This window comes from Pseudochaenichthys georgianus, chromosome 9, assembly GCF_902827115.2.
Source record: "Pseudochaenichthys georgianus chromosome 9, fPseGeo1.2, whole genome shotgun sequence".
NCBI lineage: Eukaryota > Metazoa > Chordata > Actinopteri > Perciformes > Channichthyidae > Pseudochaenichthys > Pseudochaenichthys georgianus.
The window spans coordinates 47120440-47135631 of NC_047511.1; the positions used below are offsets into that span (position 1 = coordinate 47120440).

Genomic DNA, 15192 nt, shown 5'->3' on the forward strand with positions numbered 1-15192 from the left:
TCCACAGCGCAAACGTATTAGTTTAACAAAATCCGCATCTAAAGATATGTTATTTTATTATTTTAAGTGTGTTGGTTTGGTAGTCTGGGAACAAAAGGAGAGGGAGTAAGAGCTACCAGAAAGGCACTGTTTACCTTTCCTAATGTTAAAATAATCGAACAGTAGGTCATAGATCATGGAGGATTGTTTTGTTGTATTTATTTTATGGTTTCTTATTTTATTTTGTTTTATTAGAGATGGAATGACATAATACACACTCATGTACAGTAGGCGGCGGTATGCAACTAAAAGCTGTTTGCGATCCGCCAAAAACCGAGAGAAGAAGAAGCTCTTTCTAACCTGGATCCATGTGGCGTCTCGTAGCTAAGGTTCTCTCTCTTTGTGTTCCTCAGAAAGTGTGTGTGAGCTCCAGCACTACTGATCCATCATCTTTGTGTCTGGATAAACCTCTGAATGGACTCTGTGCTCTTTTTTCTGGAGCGTTTACCTCGGACTATAGGAGCTAGTTTAGCATGCTAGCTGGAAACACGTTAGCAACACTAGTCAGATTGAGAGTTTGATGGAGAGAGAAACGGTGTGTTTAATGGAGTTTGCAGGAAGAGTTGATCTAGTAAACATGAGTAAAGTCCAAATGCTGCTGTCGTTGAAGAAGCAGCGACTCACTGCTGCTGCTGAAGAGATATTTGCTCTGTTTAAAAAAACGATAGCAGAGCTCGAGGAGGAGCTGTCTCTTTCCATAGAGGAGAACGAGAGACTCCAGAAACTACTGGACGCTGTTTTACAGCCTCAGCTTCGGATACACAGAGCAGGTCTGTTCCCTTTACTCTTCATTAACACTTTAAACTCATCAGTAACACTTTATTATCACATTAATAACACTTTAGACTCTTTATCAGCGCTTGCTGGAGGTAGTAGATCCTGAAGTAAAAGTGCAAACATCACACTGTGAACATACTCCATTACATGTCAAAGTACTGCATTCATATGTTATTTAAGTAAAAGTATGTAAGTATTATTAGACAAATGTACTTTATTATTGTGACGGAGTGGATCACAGAGTGACTGACTCCGACACACACACACCCCCCCCCAAACATTTCCTGTTTTCTTCCGTTCGTCGTGCGGCCGCCGTCTCCCCAGCAAAGGGAATGTGGAAAAGACGGAGGCGCATCACTTCCGTGATTTAAATAGGATGTAATTTGTGTATGACGTGCAACACCATTAACATTAACCTTTCTGTTGGTCGCTTGTGAACAGACACTTCACGCGATGGCAGAGCGAACAGGTACAGTCAGGACCGAGACAATAATTCAGGCCGGAACGTATACACCCAGCCAGGCCACTACCAGTTTTTTTGGTGACATTTTGCTGTATTTATTTGCCAAATATTTACAGCGTTGCTGCCCATATAGCCCTATAGTTTACATCTACTACCCACAAATACACATATGGACATGGGTTACTATTTAAAGAGGCTATGGGAATACCCAAACAGAAATGTATACATTTCAATAATCATAAGAACATGGCCATAACCAATAACATACCATTTCCAATATGAAAAAACACCGAAACTTGTTTATTTATTTATTTATTTTTGGTTCATTTATAGTTGTGAGTGTGTCTGGGCTCCTGAATCAGCCTCTCCTCCCTCCCTTCCCCCTCTCCCCTCTCCCCCTGCTCCTCTTTGAGGCAGAAGCAAAGACTAGCTTTAATTCTCAATAAGTTTTAAAAGTGTATTTTACCTTTTTTCACCTATTTTTTACTTTATTTTTTTATTCATGCATATTTTACTAATCACTCCCCCCTCAAATGTAAATATGTGTTTACATAAATGGTGACCAAACCGTTTGAGACCCACTGAGATAACTTAGACTAAGTTAACTATCTAGACACTCACCACCTCACCTGAACTGTAGTTATCCCGAGCTTGAATGACACACAATCAAGGGCTTTGATTTATGATCTGTATGACAGTGGCCATGTCGGCAGGTCACATCATGTAGACAGCCAGTCACCCAGTGTGAGGCAGACCCACACAAATCATCAGGCCAGCAGGCCACTTAACAGGCCAGGCCATCGGGAAACCCCCCGGTCCTCCCGATGGCCAGTCCGGGCATGGGTACAGGAGGCGTAGAGTGAGGGATCATTGTCCACAAGTTAATTGATCGCAGGTCGCGGACGGATACAACATTTTAAATAATTTTAAAATAAATTAAATGGGTCACAAAATATACTTGGGCGGCCGTTATTATACCTGGGTGGCCCGCCCAAGTAAAGTCTATGTGTGGGAAACCCTGATGACATGTGACATAAATTGATAATTTAGAGGTTAATATGCTTCTTTATTCACCTTTTCTTTTTAGATGTGTAAAAAGCAAATAAAAACAATACTCTGGATTAATTTAAATTGCAGGAGAATAATTCATTAAAAAAATCAATGAATAAATATGTTCAATAATAAAGTAAACACATCTAAAAGGTACAAAGGTCATTAAGTAATTAAAACATTAATATAAATGAATGTAAAATCTCATCAATCAATTATTGCCAACATGTATTTATAATATATATTTATAATATATATAATATATATATATATATATATATATATAGACATATAGACATACTAGGGGTGTAACGGTTCACAAACATTTCGGTTCGGTACGTACCTCGGTTTTTAGGTCACGGTTCGGTAAGCTTTCGGCTGTACAGAAAAAATTATCACAAAACATAACGTGTTTTTTGAAAAAAATGTTTAATTATTATTAAACTGTGAATGTTCACTCAAATAAATACTAAATAAAATAAACATTAAGGTGCAGCATTTCGATGAACTGAAATAATCTGTATTTGAACTGTACTGTACTAGTACCTAAGCAGCCAGCTTGACATTATGACTTGCTTGTATTTTCATGTTTTTTTAAAGAAAAATGAACTTGTCCACATTGCTTGCCGAAAGGGCAGATCTGCTGGCACTAACAATGTCTCCTGCTGTGGAGAACACCCTCTCGCTAGGGACAGAGGTAGCAGATACAGCCAGGTAGCGCTTTGCTAACATGGCAACATAAGGATATTTGGCGTTTGTAATAGCTTTGGCTCGGTCTGATGTTTTTGCGAGTGGTGGAGGCTTAAATGCTAGTGGGAGTTGGGTTTGCACTTCAGTCTTTTTTCTTTTGGTACCGGTGATATTCACGTTCGGGTGATGCCTTTTCAAATGAGTACAAGTTTGATGTAGTGCCAGCCGCGTAACCAATTTTAGTTGAACAATGCCGACAACAGCTTTGGTTCGGTCCACCTGTCTTTGTCCGTCATCTTTGTACGTAACTGCGAAACCAAAATGTTCCCAAACCGGAGACTTCAATGATGCTGGAGGATTTTCGAGCTCAACTTTATCTGCATTCGCCATTTCGACAGTTCCTCAAATTACTGACTACATTTGAACGCATCCCTCTGACCAGCTCTCATAGTATGCCTCTCGTCCAATAAAATGACTTGCTCGCTCTATGACGCGTTGAACCCAATGTGAGCCAATTACTCTGAATGCTGCGACGCAGCACCTGAGATTACTTCCAAGAAGTTGTTCACGTTCTCAATTGTTTATGTTTCACGTTATATTCATTCGGTACACTTCGGTACACACGTATACCGTGAAGGCCTGATTCACGCGGTCTCCTCTGAACAGTGGATGTTAAGATTGTCTGCTCCTTGAGCTCTGTGATCGTTTATGTGGGCTCTAATCTGAGGTGCTTTAATTAGCGGTTTCTGAGGCTGGTAACTCTGATGTATTTATCCTCTGCAGCAGAGGTAACCCTTGCTCTTCCTTTCCCAGGGGGGTCCTCATGAGAGCCAGTCTCATCCCGGGATGCAAACATGTCACCTATTGGCGAAATTCGCCGTTTTTAATCCAAAATAGGTCGTTTGTGTGATTCACGTAGATCTCCAATACAAATATTGTTGGGGTATGGGGGGGGTCTGGGACCCGGAATAATCTGCGGCCGCGAGCTGTTATCTGCCATCATCACACGCATGGTGTTCTTTTTTAATATATTATAATGAATGCTCGAGTCTTCCTGCCTGTCGGCTCTGCTCATGGATGTATAATAAGGCTCTGCTGCTCCGCGATGATGGTCTAGCTAGCTTCAGCAGCTACATTACCTATGGGTGCGTTCGTTAATATTAACTGTGTGGTCCGGAGTCACTGTGGCACAGACTGGACCGCTGGTGAACAGCTGTTAGAACGGGCCGTTCAGGTGTTCAGAGCAGAGCTCCCTTTGGAAGCGGCAGAGCGTGATGTGCACTGAAAAGTTTTTCTGTCGCAATATTATCGTTGAGCTGGCAAACTAGCATATATTGTCACTATCTGCTAACGTTAGCTTTAGCCTTCGTTTTCTAATAGTTTTGTTCAGAGGCTATAAACAGAGGTGGTATAAGTATAGATCTTGTACTTGAATAAAAGTAGAAGTACTCAGATCTTGTACTTGAGTAAAACTAGAATTACTCAAATCTTGTACTTCAGTAAAAGTAGAATTACTCAGGTCTTGTACAGTAAAAGTAGAAGTACTCAAATCTTGTACTTCAGTAAAAGTAGAATTACTCAGGTCTTGTACAGTAAAAGTAGAAGTACTCAAATCTTGTACTTCATTAAAAGTAGAAGTACCAGAATGTAGGAACAATCCTGCATTCAAAAATGTTCCTCAAATAAAAGTACAAAAGTATTATCATCAACATATAGTTAAAGTAGCGACAGTAAAAGTAGAAGTACTCATATCTTGTACTTGAGTAAAGGTAGAAGTACTCAGGTCTTGTACTAGAAGTACCAGAGTGTAGGAATACTATGTTACAGTAAAAGTACTGCATTCAAAATGTTCCTCAAGTAAAAGTATGATCATCAAAATATAGTGAAAGCAGCGACAGTAAAGGTAGTCATTGTGCAGATTGGTCCATTTCAGAATAATATATCTGATATGTTTTATAATGATTGATCATGAAAGTGTTCTCAAAGCTGGTAAAGGTGCAGATAGTTTGAATGACTTTGTATACTGCAGGGTAGCTTGTGAATTGACTCCAGGTGGAACTAAAGTCTGATTCAACACTTGATTATATTTCACATCATTCATCCACATCTGTGAAGTAACTAAAGGTATGAAATACCATGTACCTCTGAACTGTAGAGGAGAAGAAGAACAAAGTAGCAACACATTAAAATTGTACCCAAGTATAGTACTTGTTGAGTTTGTGAACTTAGTTACTTTACACCAGTGGCTATACAGATAGAAAGACTAAGCCTTGCACAGAGGCATGAAAATACATTTTCAAAATGCTCAACAGTGCTGCCAGAATTATAAACTGACTGATTCAAATAAATGATTTTATATATTTATATTAGATGTGACTCTTTGGCGTTTCTGTTATTATTAACACTGCTGCTTTAGTTGTTCTGACTGCTAACATCCTGTTATTCCTCATTTTAAAGCCGATATTCCGCGGTGTCGGGGGGCTCGGGTCCTTGTCACCTTTTTCATGCCTGATGAGTTTTCATCCCTGCTCATCATAGCGTTCGATGGTTTTGGCGACTGCACTTGAGGATACATTCAAAGTTATTGACATTTTCCGGACCGACTGGCCTTCATTTCTTAAAGTGATGCAGTGTTAATTTCGTCAACGAAAACTATGACGAAAAATGTTCATCAACTACCTTTTTTACATGACTAAGACGAGACGATGACGAGCTAAAAATAGATTCTTGATAATAAAAACTATGACGAAATGTATATTTTGTTTTCGACGAGACGAGACTAAGGTGTTAAGCCCGAGAGACCCCGGTTCCGGGGGCCTCCTGCAATATCTTGCAGAAAACAGTGTCTGAGGGCATGTTCATTTAATAAACTATGAATGTTTTATATCCATGTAACGGAAAGAAACTCATCTAACTGATCATTTGAATTTTTTTCCAAAAAAAAACCCATACAAACTCTCGGAGATAATAACAAGAACACACATCAAAACATATGGAGCTAGTTTACCAAAAATGGCAAAATGGCTCACCTGTGTGGTAGCCTGGTCAAAAGTGGTCTTCAATGGCATTAAAACGATAACAATGATGCTGAAGTTAATCCAATGTGTCTGTGTCACTTTGAATGATTTCTGATAATCCATGAGCAATAAATCTGCTTTTCGGTTTTGAGATGTCAGACCTAGAGACAGCTTCACTATGGAGCCAAAGTGCTTGCGTGAAGACGCAATTTTTTTTTTTTAACATGAGTGTGTGCGGGACGATTCCCCTTCGATACTATTGGCTCTAACGGTCAGAAAGAGATGTCACATGTCAAAATCGAACAAGGGGGGCCAGAGATAAGGAAAATGCACTCAAATGATCCCAGAAGAGGGTTTTTTTTGCTAAATTTGTCTAAAAAGGTCTAATATCACTTATTTTGCATCAATCTTGATACAGGGTACTTATTATATGTTGTACTTTGGATTCCTAAAGCTTTTAGTCTACTAACCCATCATCCAAGGTTAGTTTTCACTATAAGTACAACATATTCTTTGGACGGACACTATCATTTACAGTTTTTTATCATGTTCAATCTGAATTTTCTTTAAAATAAAAACATCTATATTGATTCTGACTTTTCTACATCCAACTCACAGGTTTATCATTACTTTGAGAAAAAAGATTATTATTTATTTATATTTTTTGAAGTGTAGTTATGGTCATTTGTTCTGGAAATGTCATTTTTCGAGCCTGAGACCTGAAAAACAGGCTTGGGGCTTAACAGGTTAATGGTGGACTATCGGACATTCAAAATGCAGGGTCTTGTCTGTGAAAATGCATCTTATGTTTCTAACTTGCAATATCATTATTTCCGCTCTCTTCACTCCAGAAGAGCGATCTCCCTGTGTGCGGGGGGCGGGGCTTAACAGACGCTGCAGCGGCACGCAGAGATCTGCCCTAGATATTACACGAGTAAAGTGTTAAGAGAGTGAAATGTTGCTTTACTCATTTCAACACTTGATACTGTCACCTTGATTCCAATTTCAGATTCCTGTATTTGCCTAACTGAATTAGTTTAAAGAGAGAAAACATTTTGACTAAAATGCAATGATTTTTGCTCGACTAAAACTATGAAGGATAAAAAGGACTAAAATGTGACTAAAATTAATAACCATTTTCGTCTAAAGACTAAATCAAAAATAGCTGCCAAAATTAACGCTGAAGTGATGATGGACGGTCGTTTCTCTTTACTGGGTTGAGTGGTTCTTGCCATAATATGAATTAATGAATGAAATAAAACTTTAACCTCTTAAGCCCTGAGCCTGCTTTTCAGGTTTCAGGCTCGAAAATGCTATGTCCAAAACAAATGACTATAACTTAACTTCTAAAAGGATTATATGAATAATTTCTTTTATCAAAGCAAGGTTACATCTGTGAGTTGGATGTAGAAGTGTCGGAATCAATATGTTTCTGTGTCAGAGTAAATTCAGATGGAACATAGTAAAAAAAAAAGGTAAATTCTTATCTCCGCCTAAAAAAAAAAACCATTACTTATAGTGAAAATTACCCTTGAATGATGGTAAGGTAGACTACAAGCTTTAGGAATCCAAAGTACAACATATAATAAGTACCCTGTATCAAGATTGAGGCAAAACAAGTAAAATGTTACCCTTTTAGAGAGGTTTACCAAAACCAGTAGTCCAGGCGGACTGACATTTTGGCACATTAGGATACCATCAGTGCCATTTGACCTTTTTCAGGTACCATACTGTAAAAATAATTTTATTATCACTATAGGTAATCATCCCATCCAAATACAAGTGTTTTTATATAAAAAAAAAAAAAAATGTAATTACATTTTTTAATTTTATGTAAATGGTGTGTGTCTGTGTGTGGACTTTGCCACAGTCCTTACATGTTTATCACCCGACTAACACTTCTATTGGGAAACATAGGATACATTTGTCTCCAAGAGGAGCAAATTTATTTAAAAAATAACACACTAAAAAAACTACACCTAAAACCGAAATGACACCACAAGCATGTTGTACACAACCTGAATGTGTTTAGTGTTTTTGAATTGAGGCACCAGGCAGTAGATAGGTCTTCACCGTTGTGTTGCCAGCATCAGAGCACCTCCTGAGCGTAGTGGCATCTTCCCCATAATACTTGGGAATGTATACAAGTGATGATGGGGGGAGTGGTGGTGGTGGTGCTGCAGGGACTTCACCCCTCGTGTCTGCAGCAAGCTGCTCCCTGAAGGACTTCTGGGTGTGTGGCTTCGTCCTGCCAGGGTCACCCCTCATCTTGTGCAGCTCCTTGTGGAGAAGGAACCTGTTCACCACTGCAATGTCCAGAAAATGGTAAAAACAAGTCTTGTACCATTTCATGGTTTTGTGGTGAACGCTGTAGTACCCAATCAAAGCATTGGACACATCCACGCAGCCCATGCTTCTGTTGTAGTCCACCACAGCGTCAGGAACGGTAATAATCTTAGTCTGCCACACACCAGCCGTTTCACTTTCCTGCTGACAGTCTGTCCACTGAATCAGAAGATGCAGAGGGAGGCTGAGTTAGTACTGGTGCAGACGTCCGGCGGCGTAGCTTGGATGTTGATGGCTCTGGGGCAACTGTATGCTGATCTGATGCACGTCGTAGCTCGGATGAGGCAGATGTTGATGGCTGTGATCCAGAAGCCATTTGATACTCGTCTTCATCACTGTGAAAACAACAATTACTTTGATTACTTCACTGGCTTATTCTTTCAAAAATGTAACTCAAATCAGAAATAATTCCTCCATTTAGCATGTGTATACACATATATATACTGTTATTTCACACACGCTATAGTATATATACAGTGGGGCAAAAAAGTATTTAGTCAGCCACCAATTGTGCAAGTTCTCCCACTTAAAAAGATGAGAGGCCTGTCATTTTCATCCTAGGTACACTTCAACTATGAGAGACAGAATGGGGGGAAAGAATCCAGGAAATCACATTGTAGGATTTTTAATGAATTAATTTGCAAATTATGGTGGAAAATAAGTATTTGGTCAATAACAAAAGTTCATCTCAATACTTTGTTATATACCATTTGTTGGCAATGACAGAGGTCAAACGTTTTCTGTAAGTCTTCACAAGGTTTTTCACACACTGTTGCTGGTACTTTGGCCCATTCCTCCATGCAGATCTCCTCTAGAGCAGTGATGTTTTGGGGCTGTCGCTGGGCAACACAGACTTTCAACTCCCTCCAAAGATTTTCTATGGGGTTGAGATATATATATATATATATATATATATATATGTGTGTGTGTGTATATATATGTATATATATATATGTATATGTGTGTATATGTATATGTGTGTGTATATGTATATGTGTATATACATATATGCAGGGTTGGGTTGTAACGGAATACATGTAACGGCGTTACGTAATCAGAATACAAAAATCAAGTAACTGTATTCAGCTCGCGTTACATTTGAAAAACGAATAATCTGATTACAGTTACTTTCGTAAACCTGAAGTGAATACATTTTGGATTACTTATTGGAATTATTGGTGGAAAGATTTCCTCTTCACATTTAATATTCAAGTAGTTACAGCCGAATCATCACAGCCCACAAAACCGCCGCAGATGGACCAAAAAAGCATTTGAAAAAAAATCGCGGGTCCGCTCGCTCAGTGAAACAATAACAACGAAACATGGAGGCACAAAAGTCTGCGTTTAAATCGCGTGTTTGTATATATAGGTGTGTGTGTGGTTAAAACACATCAGCCTGTGGTCGCTCTTTAGTCTTTAGCCTTACTAATGATTATTTCTGAAGGTATACACAGTGAAGGCGGTGCGTGAAAGGCACTGTGCGGCTCGCTCGTCTTCTCAGAGGCTGAGTTAACCCTCCCGCTGCCTCCTGGTGCTGCAGAGATTTCATGAAGTGAAGGAGGTTTTCCTTCTAAAAAACAGCTGTGGGCAGCAGATACTGTGAGAGTCACGGACATGAATTCATAGATCAAGGCAGACTGGTGCACACACTCTCCTGTGTTGCCAATCCGGTGCTTAAAATATAGCTCTACACCCCTGGCCGAAATGTCCTTAAAATGAAGTCCGAGTTCCACATTTTAATTCATGTCCTGCCAACACTGGCAGGACAGAAGGCGACACGCCCGTTCTAAGCCGTGTCCCTCACTCCTCACATCCCAAGCTGCATCCCCAAAAAGTTTATTATGTTGTTACATCGTTTCAGATGTGATGTTTCAGTTGTGCTCTTGATAAGCCATTAAAACAGTAAAAACACGTTCAGTTTCCTTTTGCTTTTTGTGTCTCCTGTTCACCAAAACATACCCATCTGTGATGGAAAAAGAAAGTAATCCAAAAGTAATCTAAAGTAATCTGATTACTTTTTTAAGACACGTAACTGTATTCGGATTACTTTCAGAGCCATGTAATCAGTAATCAGTAACTGATTACATTTACAAAGTAACCCTCCCAACCCTGCATATATGTATATATGTGTGTTACTGCACCATCATTACTATTAAATAAGAAGGTGCCGTAAAATGTTCTGATGATACTTTTACTTGAATAAGGTTTGAATGCAGGATTTTAATTCTATACTATAGACGTAGTGTATCTGTGAACAATCCCAAATACAATTCATTGTTTACATTGCAGCTAGTGCTAAACCAGAAGAAAAAAACCTTTCATTTTTAACTGGAAGTGGAAAGGGGTTGGGCTATATAAGGTGAATTGAGACAACATAAATAAACAATAGGTGGGACTAAAAAAGAGAATATGAAATTATAAAAACAAAGACATTAATTAGGGCTGCAAAATGTCTCCCATTTTAATGGTGATTAGATTTTTAAATGCTAACACTTAACAGTTTGTTCTTACTGTGTACTTCCTGTTTCCTGCAGATGTCCAGCTGCTGGTGGTGGTTAAAGAAGAGGTTCTCCCTGACCAGCAGGAGTGGAGCACCAGTCTGGACCAGGAGGACCCAGAGCCCCCCCCACATATTAAGCCCGAACAGGAGGAACTCAGGATCAGTCAGGAGGGAGAGCAGCTTCAGGAGCTGGAGGAGGCTGATACCACAATGTCCACTTTCACTCCTGACCCTGTGAAAAGTGAAGATGATAAAGAGAAACCTCAGTCCTCACAGCCTCATCAAAGACAAACTGAACACATGGAAACAGAAGCTGATGGAGATGACTGTCGAGGACCAGAATCAGCCAGGAACTCAGATCCAGAGAGCAGTTTACAACCAAAGACTGAGGACAACACTGGAGCCTCTTCTGAACTTGACACTGAAGTCAGTGCTGATTGGAAAAAGACCAGAGAACCTGCGTCAGGCTCAAAATCACTGGAAAATAGACAAGAACCTGTCAGTGATTCAAGCCGTATTGCTGTAAAGAAACAATTTGGCTGCTCTGTGTGTACGAAATCTTTTGCACGGAAACGAAGTATATATCGACACATGAGAATCCACACAGGAGAGAAACCACACAGCTGCTCAGTTTGTGAGAAAGCTTTTTCACAGTATATAGATTTAAAGAGACACATGACAATCCACACAGGTGAGAAACCCTTTAGCTGCTCAGTCTGTAAGAAAGCTTTTTCACAGAGAGGAAGTTTAAAGGAACACCTGAGAGTCCACACAGGAGAGAAACCACACATCTGCTCAGTCTGTAAGAAAGCTTTTTCACGGAGTGGAAATTTAAAGACACACATGAGAGTCCACAATATACAGCTGCAATGTTTGTGACAAAAGATTTAAACGGTGTATTGATTTCAAAAGACACAAGTGTGTTGGTCGTCAGTCCTCACAGCTTAATGAAATTCATACTGAGGATAACGGAGAGGCAGAGCCTCCAATCAGCAGCTCAGCTGAACACATGGAAACAGAAGCTGATGGACTGGACAATGAATAAGTCTTATGACAGTTCACACATGAGAAAAATCTGTCTGGCTGGATTAACATTGTTGCACAACATTCATATAAGACTTTAATGAACTCCATCTTTATCTACATAAGTGGACAATATGTTTAATGTTTTTGTCATACTGATTTTCTGATGTATACGTTAACCACTGACTGTTGATGAACCATTTTATTTTGGATAGAGGGCTCCAAGTTTCCATATAGAGATATAGGATGATTTGATGTATTGTTCTTTATTTCTAAATGTTTTGTGTCATTGCTATCCTGTTAATGAGCCCTGTTTTATATAAAATTACCTGTTATCTGATTGTTTTTGCTTCTGTAACTGTAAGGAAATACATTTGCCTATTTTGTATCCTGATGACCTAATGCCGTTACATGTAATACGTTACTCCCTAAGCCTGATTTCACCCACCTGCAACCGATTCGCTAATAATCACGAATGTTCATTTATTTGACCCCTTGACTTAACTATTTCTTGTTTAATAATCGTTACATCTCCTCAGGTCCAAGTTCTCGTGTCCTGCCTTTCACCTGCTGATCACCCACTGCTCATTTAAGGTGGACTGACCTTTACAATGGACCAGCTAGTCTTAGTGTCTTAATCTAAACGTTTTGTAAAGTGATGCTAGGCCAAAAACGTGCTGTTGGATTGTGTGCTCTGTGCAGGACGGTGTCTTTACTGTTCTTTTCTGTTTTTGTTGTACAAATGACGCCAACAGAGCGATACGTCTTCTTTTCCAGCAGATGGCATAAATGTTAAATCATCCAGTTCAACTTTCATCCACATATTAATGATTCAAAAAAGCAATTTGTAAGATATGGCTAGTATTTGACTATTTCAACAGAATATGAAGGGGTTACAGTCTTGAGGCGATGTCCAATATGTTTGTTTTGTTTGATTAAATCTACTGAAATGAGCATTCAATGACTACATTATTCTTAATTACTTTCATTACATCATGGGTTTGCATTGCAATAATAGAACGCATAAAACCCAACTTTATTTCTTCCAAGTTGCGGGTGTTCATTGTTTAGAAGTCCGCTGTGTTTCATCCAAGCTTCCACTTCGTGCTCCGATAATGCTGAAAGTATCTGTTGTATGCTTCACCTGCTCCAGTAAATATAGAGCCTTCAGGTTCTGAAAATTATCAGGGTGTGAGAATGCTCCGGTTTTGGGACAAAATTAACATGGGATCACTCCGGTCATTGTACGTACTTCGTCTCACTGGAATATTAACGGTCAGATTGAATACAACATCGACCCAATTTCTCCGGTCAATGACGGGAGAGTTTTGAAAGTGACAAGACACTATTTCACACATTTAAAAACACTTAAACAATTAAACAATGTTTACCCAGGATTCAGGCACCTTCCCTGGCTTGTAAAATGTGGTGATGCGCCCTGGAGGTATCGGACTATTTAAAACATGTATACCTAGGATTCAATCACTTTTCCTGTCTTGTAAAGTGCTGTGAAGCAGCCTGTTCTCTGGGTGCAGTCTAGGTGCAAGAGCCTTGCGCTGCAAGGAGATCTCTTGGTGCACTCTGTGGCTCTCACAGCCCGCTTCTCTCTGGCTGCTCTCTCCCTCTATTCACAGAACTTATCCCCGCCTTTCAGAGACTCATTGCTGGGTATAAGCAATGGGCCGAAGGGGACACTTTTGCACTCCCCCGTTGCATTTTACAACGGAGAGGGGAATCGAGACCTCCCCTCCTCCGTCAAAAATTCATTCATGTTTTTCAAGCTACCTTACGCACGAAATCGGAAACCCGGTTTTTGAGAGGACTCATGGAGGAATGCATCCACTCCATGAGTGCTTTGGCTCGGATATAATTGTTGCATGAAGACCCCCAAGCATGGTTCTTACCAAACTTTAAGTTTTTGAACTGGTCTCTGGAGGAATGTAAGGAGAGTTGTCAGGGGACTCTACCCGGGTTATGAGGCACTATTTTCGGATACTTTTTTTCATTTTCAGCCCTTTTCCATGGATGAATTGAAACTTATTTTGTTTACATTTTGGTCAATTTGACCCAGTTCTGGTACCACATTGCCTGGAGGATAGAACTGAGAGATGACAGACTCTCTGGCCGCCTCACAAGTCACTATTGTTGGACACTTTATTTGCTTTACCCGGTTCTATCACTCTTTCCTCCTTTGACCATAAAACGTGTTTCCTGCTGGGGTACTGCCTGGTTCCGGGGCACCCCAAGTCCTCCCTTGGTCCGTGTACCAGGCACTGAAGCATCGGACCCATTGTTGCAATCACCGGTTACGCTAACGCATATAAACGGAGAATCAGAAAATAATTTAAATACAATTCACTGTGTCTCTTTTAGTAAGGATGTCGTCCGAATGCCCGGTGTGCAGACTCTTCTATCTGGCTTTGAACAAGCACCTTAAGCACAAACATGCAGTGCGGAACTTGGAGGAAAGAGGCATCATTCTTAAAATGGCCAGTGGCAGAATAAATGTTCGGACCAAACCCTGTCCCATCACAGGGTGTTCGTATGCTGGGAAGAGACTAGACCGTGATGTAACTCATGACCACCCTGAGTTCTCCCAAGATGAGGCACATCAGGTCCTGGCAAGGCTGAAGCATAGTGTGGCCCTGCAGTTGCTCCATGACCTCCGAAAGACTAATCCCATCATTGGAATGGCTACATCATTGGATATAGACAATGAGGAGGAATACCCGGTGCACCCTCCACCCTTCTCCCCACATACCGAGTGTGACGAAGAGGACTTCAGGCAGGTGATGCTGGAAAATGTGGCATTAAGGGCTCAGAAGGATGCCCTCATTGATGAGGTGAAGACCCTGCGCTCCAGGCTGAAAAAAGGGCTAAAACCCAGGAAGCAGAGTGCCACTGCTGCTGTGCTTGACGAGGAGGAATAATGTATACGATTTAAGGGCCTGGCAATCTCAATTACCTCCGGCATAAACACAGTAGCCTCCGGCAGCAATACCCCTTTCAAGACTCCGGTCAAGACTGTCATGCGGTCCGCAGAAGCCTCCGGTAGTGAAACCCCTCTCAAGACCCCGGCCAAGACTGTCATGCGGTCCGCAGAAGCCTCCGGTAGTGAAACCCCTCTCAAGACCCCGGTCAAGACTGTCATCCGGTCCCCAGCAGCCTCCGGCAGCAATACCCCTCTCAAGACCCCGGTCAAGACTGTCATGCGGTCCCCAGAAGCCTCCGGCAGCAATACCCCTCTCAAGACCCCGGTTAAGACTGTCATACGGTCCCCAGAAGCC

The 15192-nt window shown here is 40.6% G+C and overlaps 1 protein-coding gene across 1 annotated transcript; it reads left to right on the forward strand.

Moving 5' to 3' along the window:
- Positions 1–327: 327 nt before the first annotated feature.
- LOC139434528 (zinc finger and SCAN domain-containing protein 31-like) lies at positions 328–12812 on the forward strand. Its single transcript, XM_071204477.1, has 2 exons — positions 328–809; positions 10917–12812. Exons 1-2 carry the CDS (start codon positions 560–562, stop codon positions 11759–11761), a joined length of 1095 nt encoding a protein of 364 aa, XP_071060578.1. The 5' UTR covers positions 328–559; the 3' UTR covers positions 11762–12812.
- The last annotated feature ends 2380 nt before the right edge of the window (positions 12813–15192 follow it).

What these genes read in the sequence shown, in the direction of transcription:
- LOC139434528 (XM_071204477.1), top strand. Translation starts at nt 560, where the DNA reads ATGGAGAGAGAAACGGTGTGTTTAATGGAGTTTGCAGGAAGAGTTGAT. An exon ending in GCTTCGGATACACAGAGCAG is followed by an intron (nt 810 to 10,916) that starts GTCTGTTCCCTT and finishes TGTTTCCTGCAG; the next exon opens with ATGTCCAGCTGCTGGTGGTG.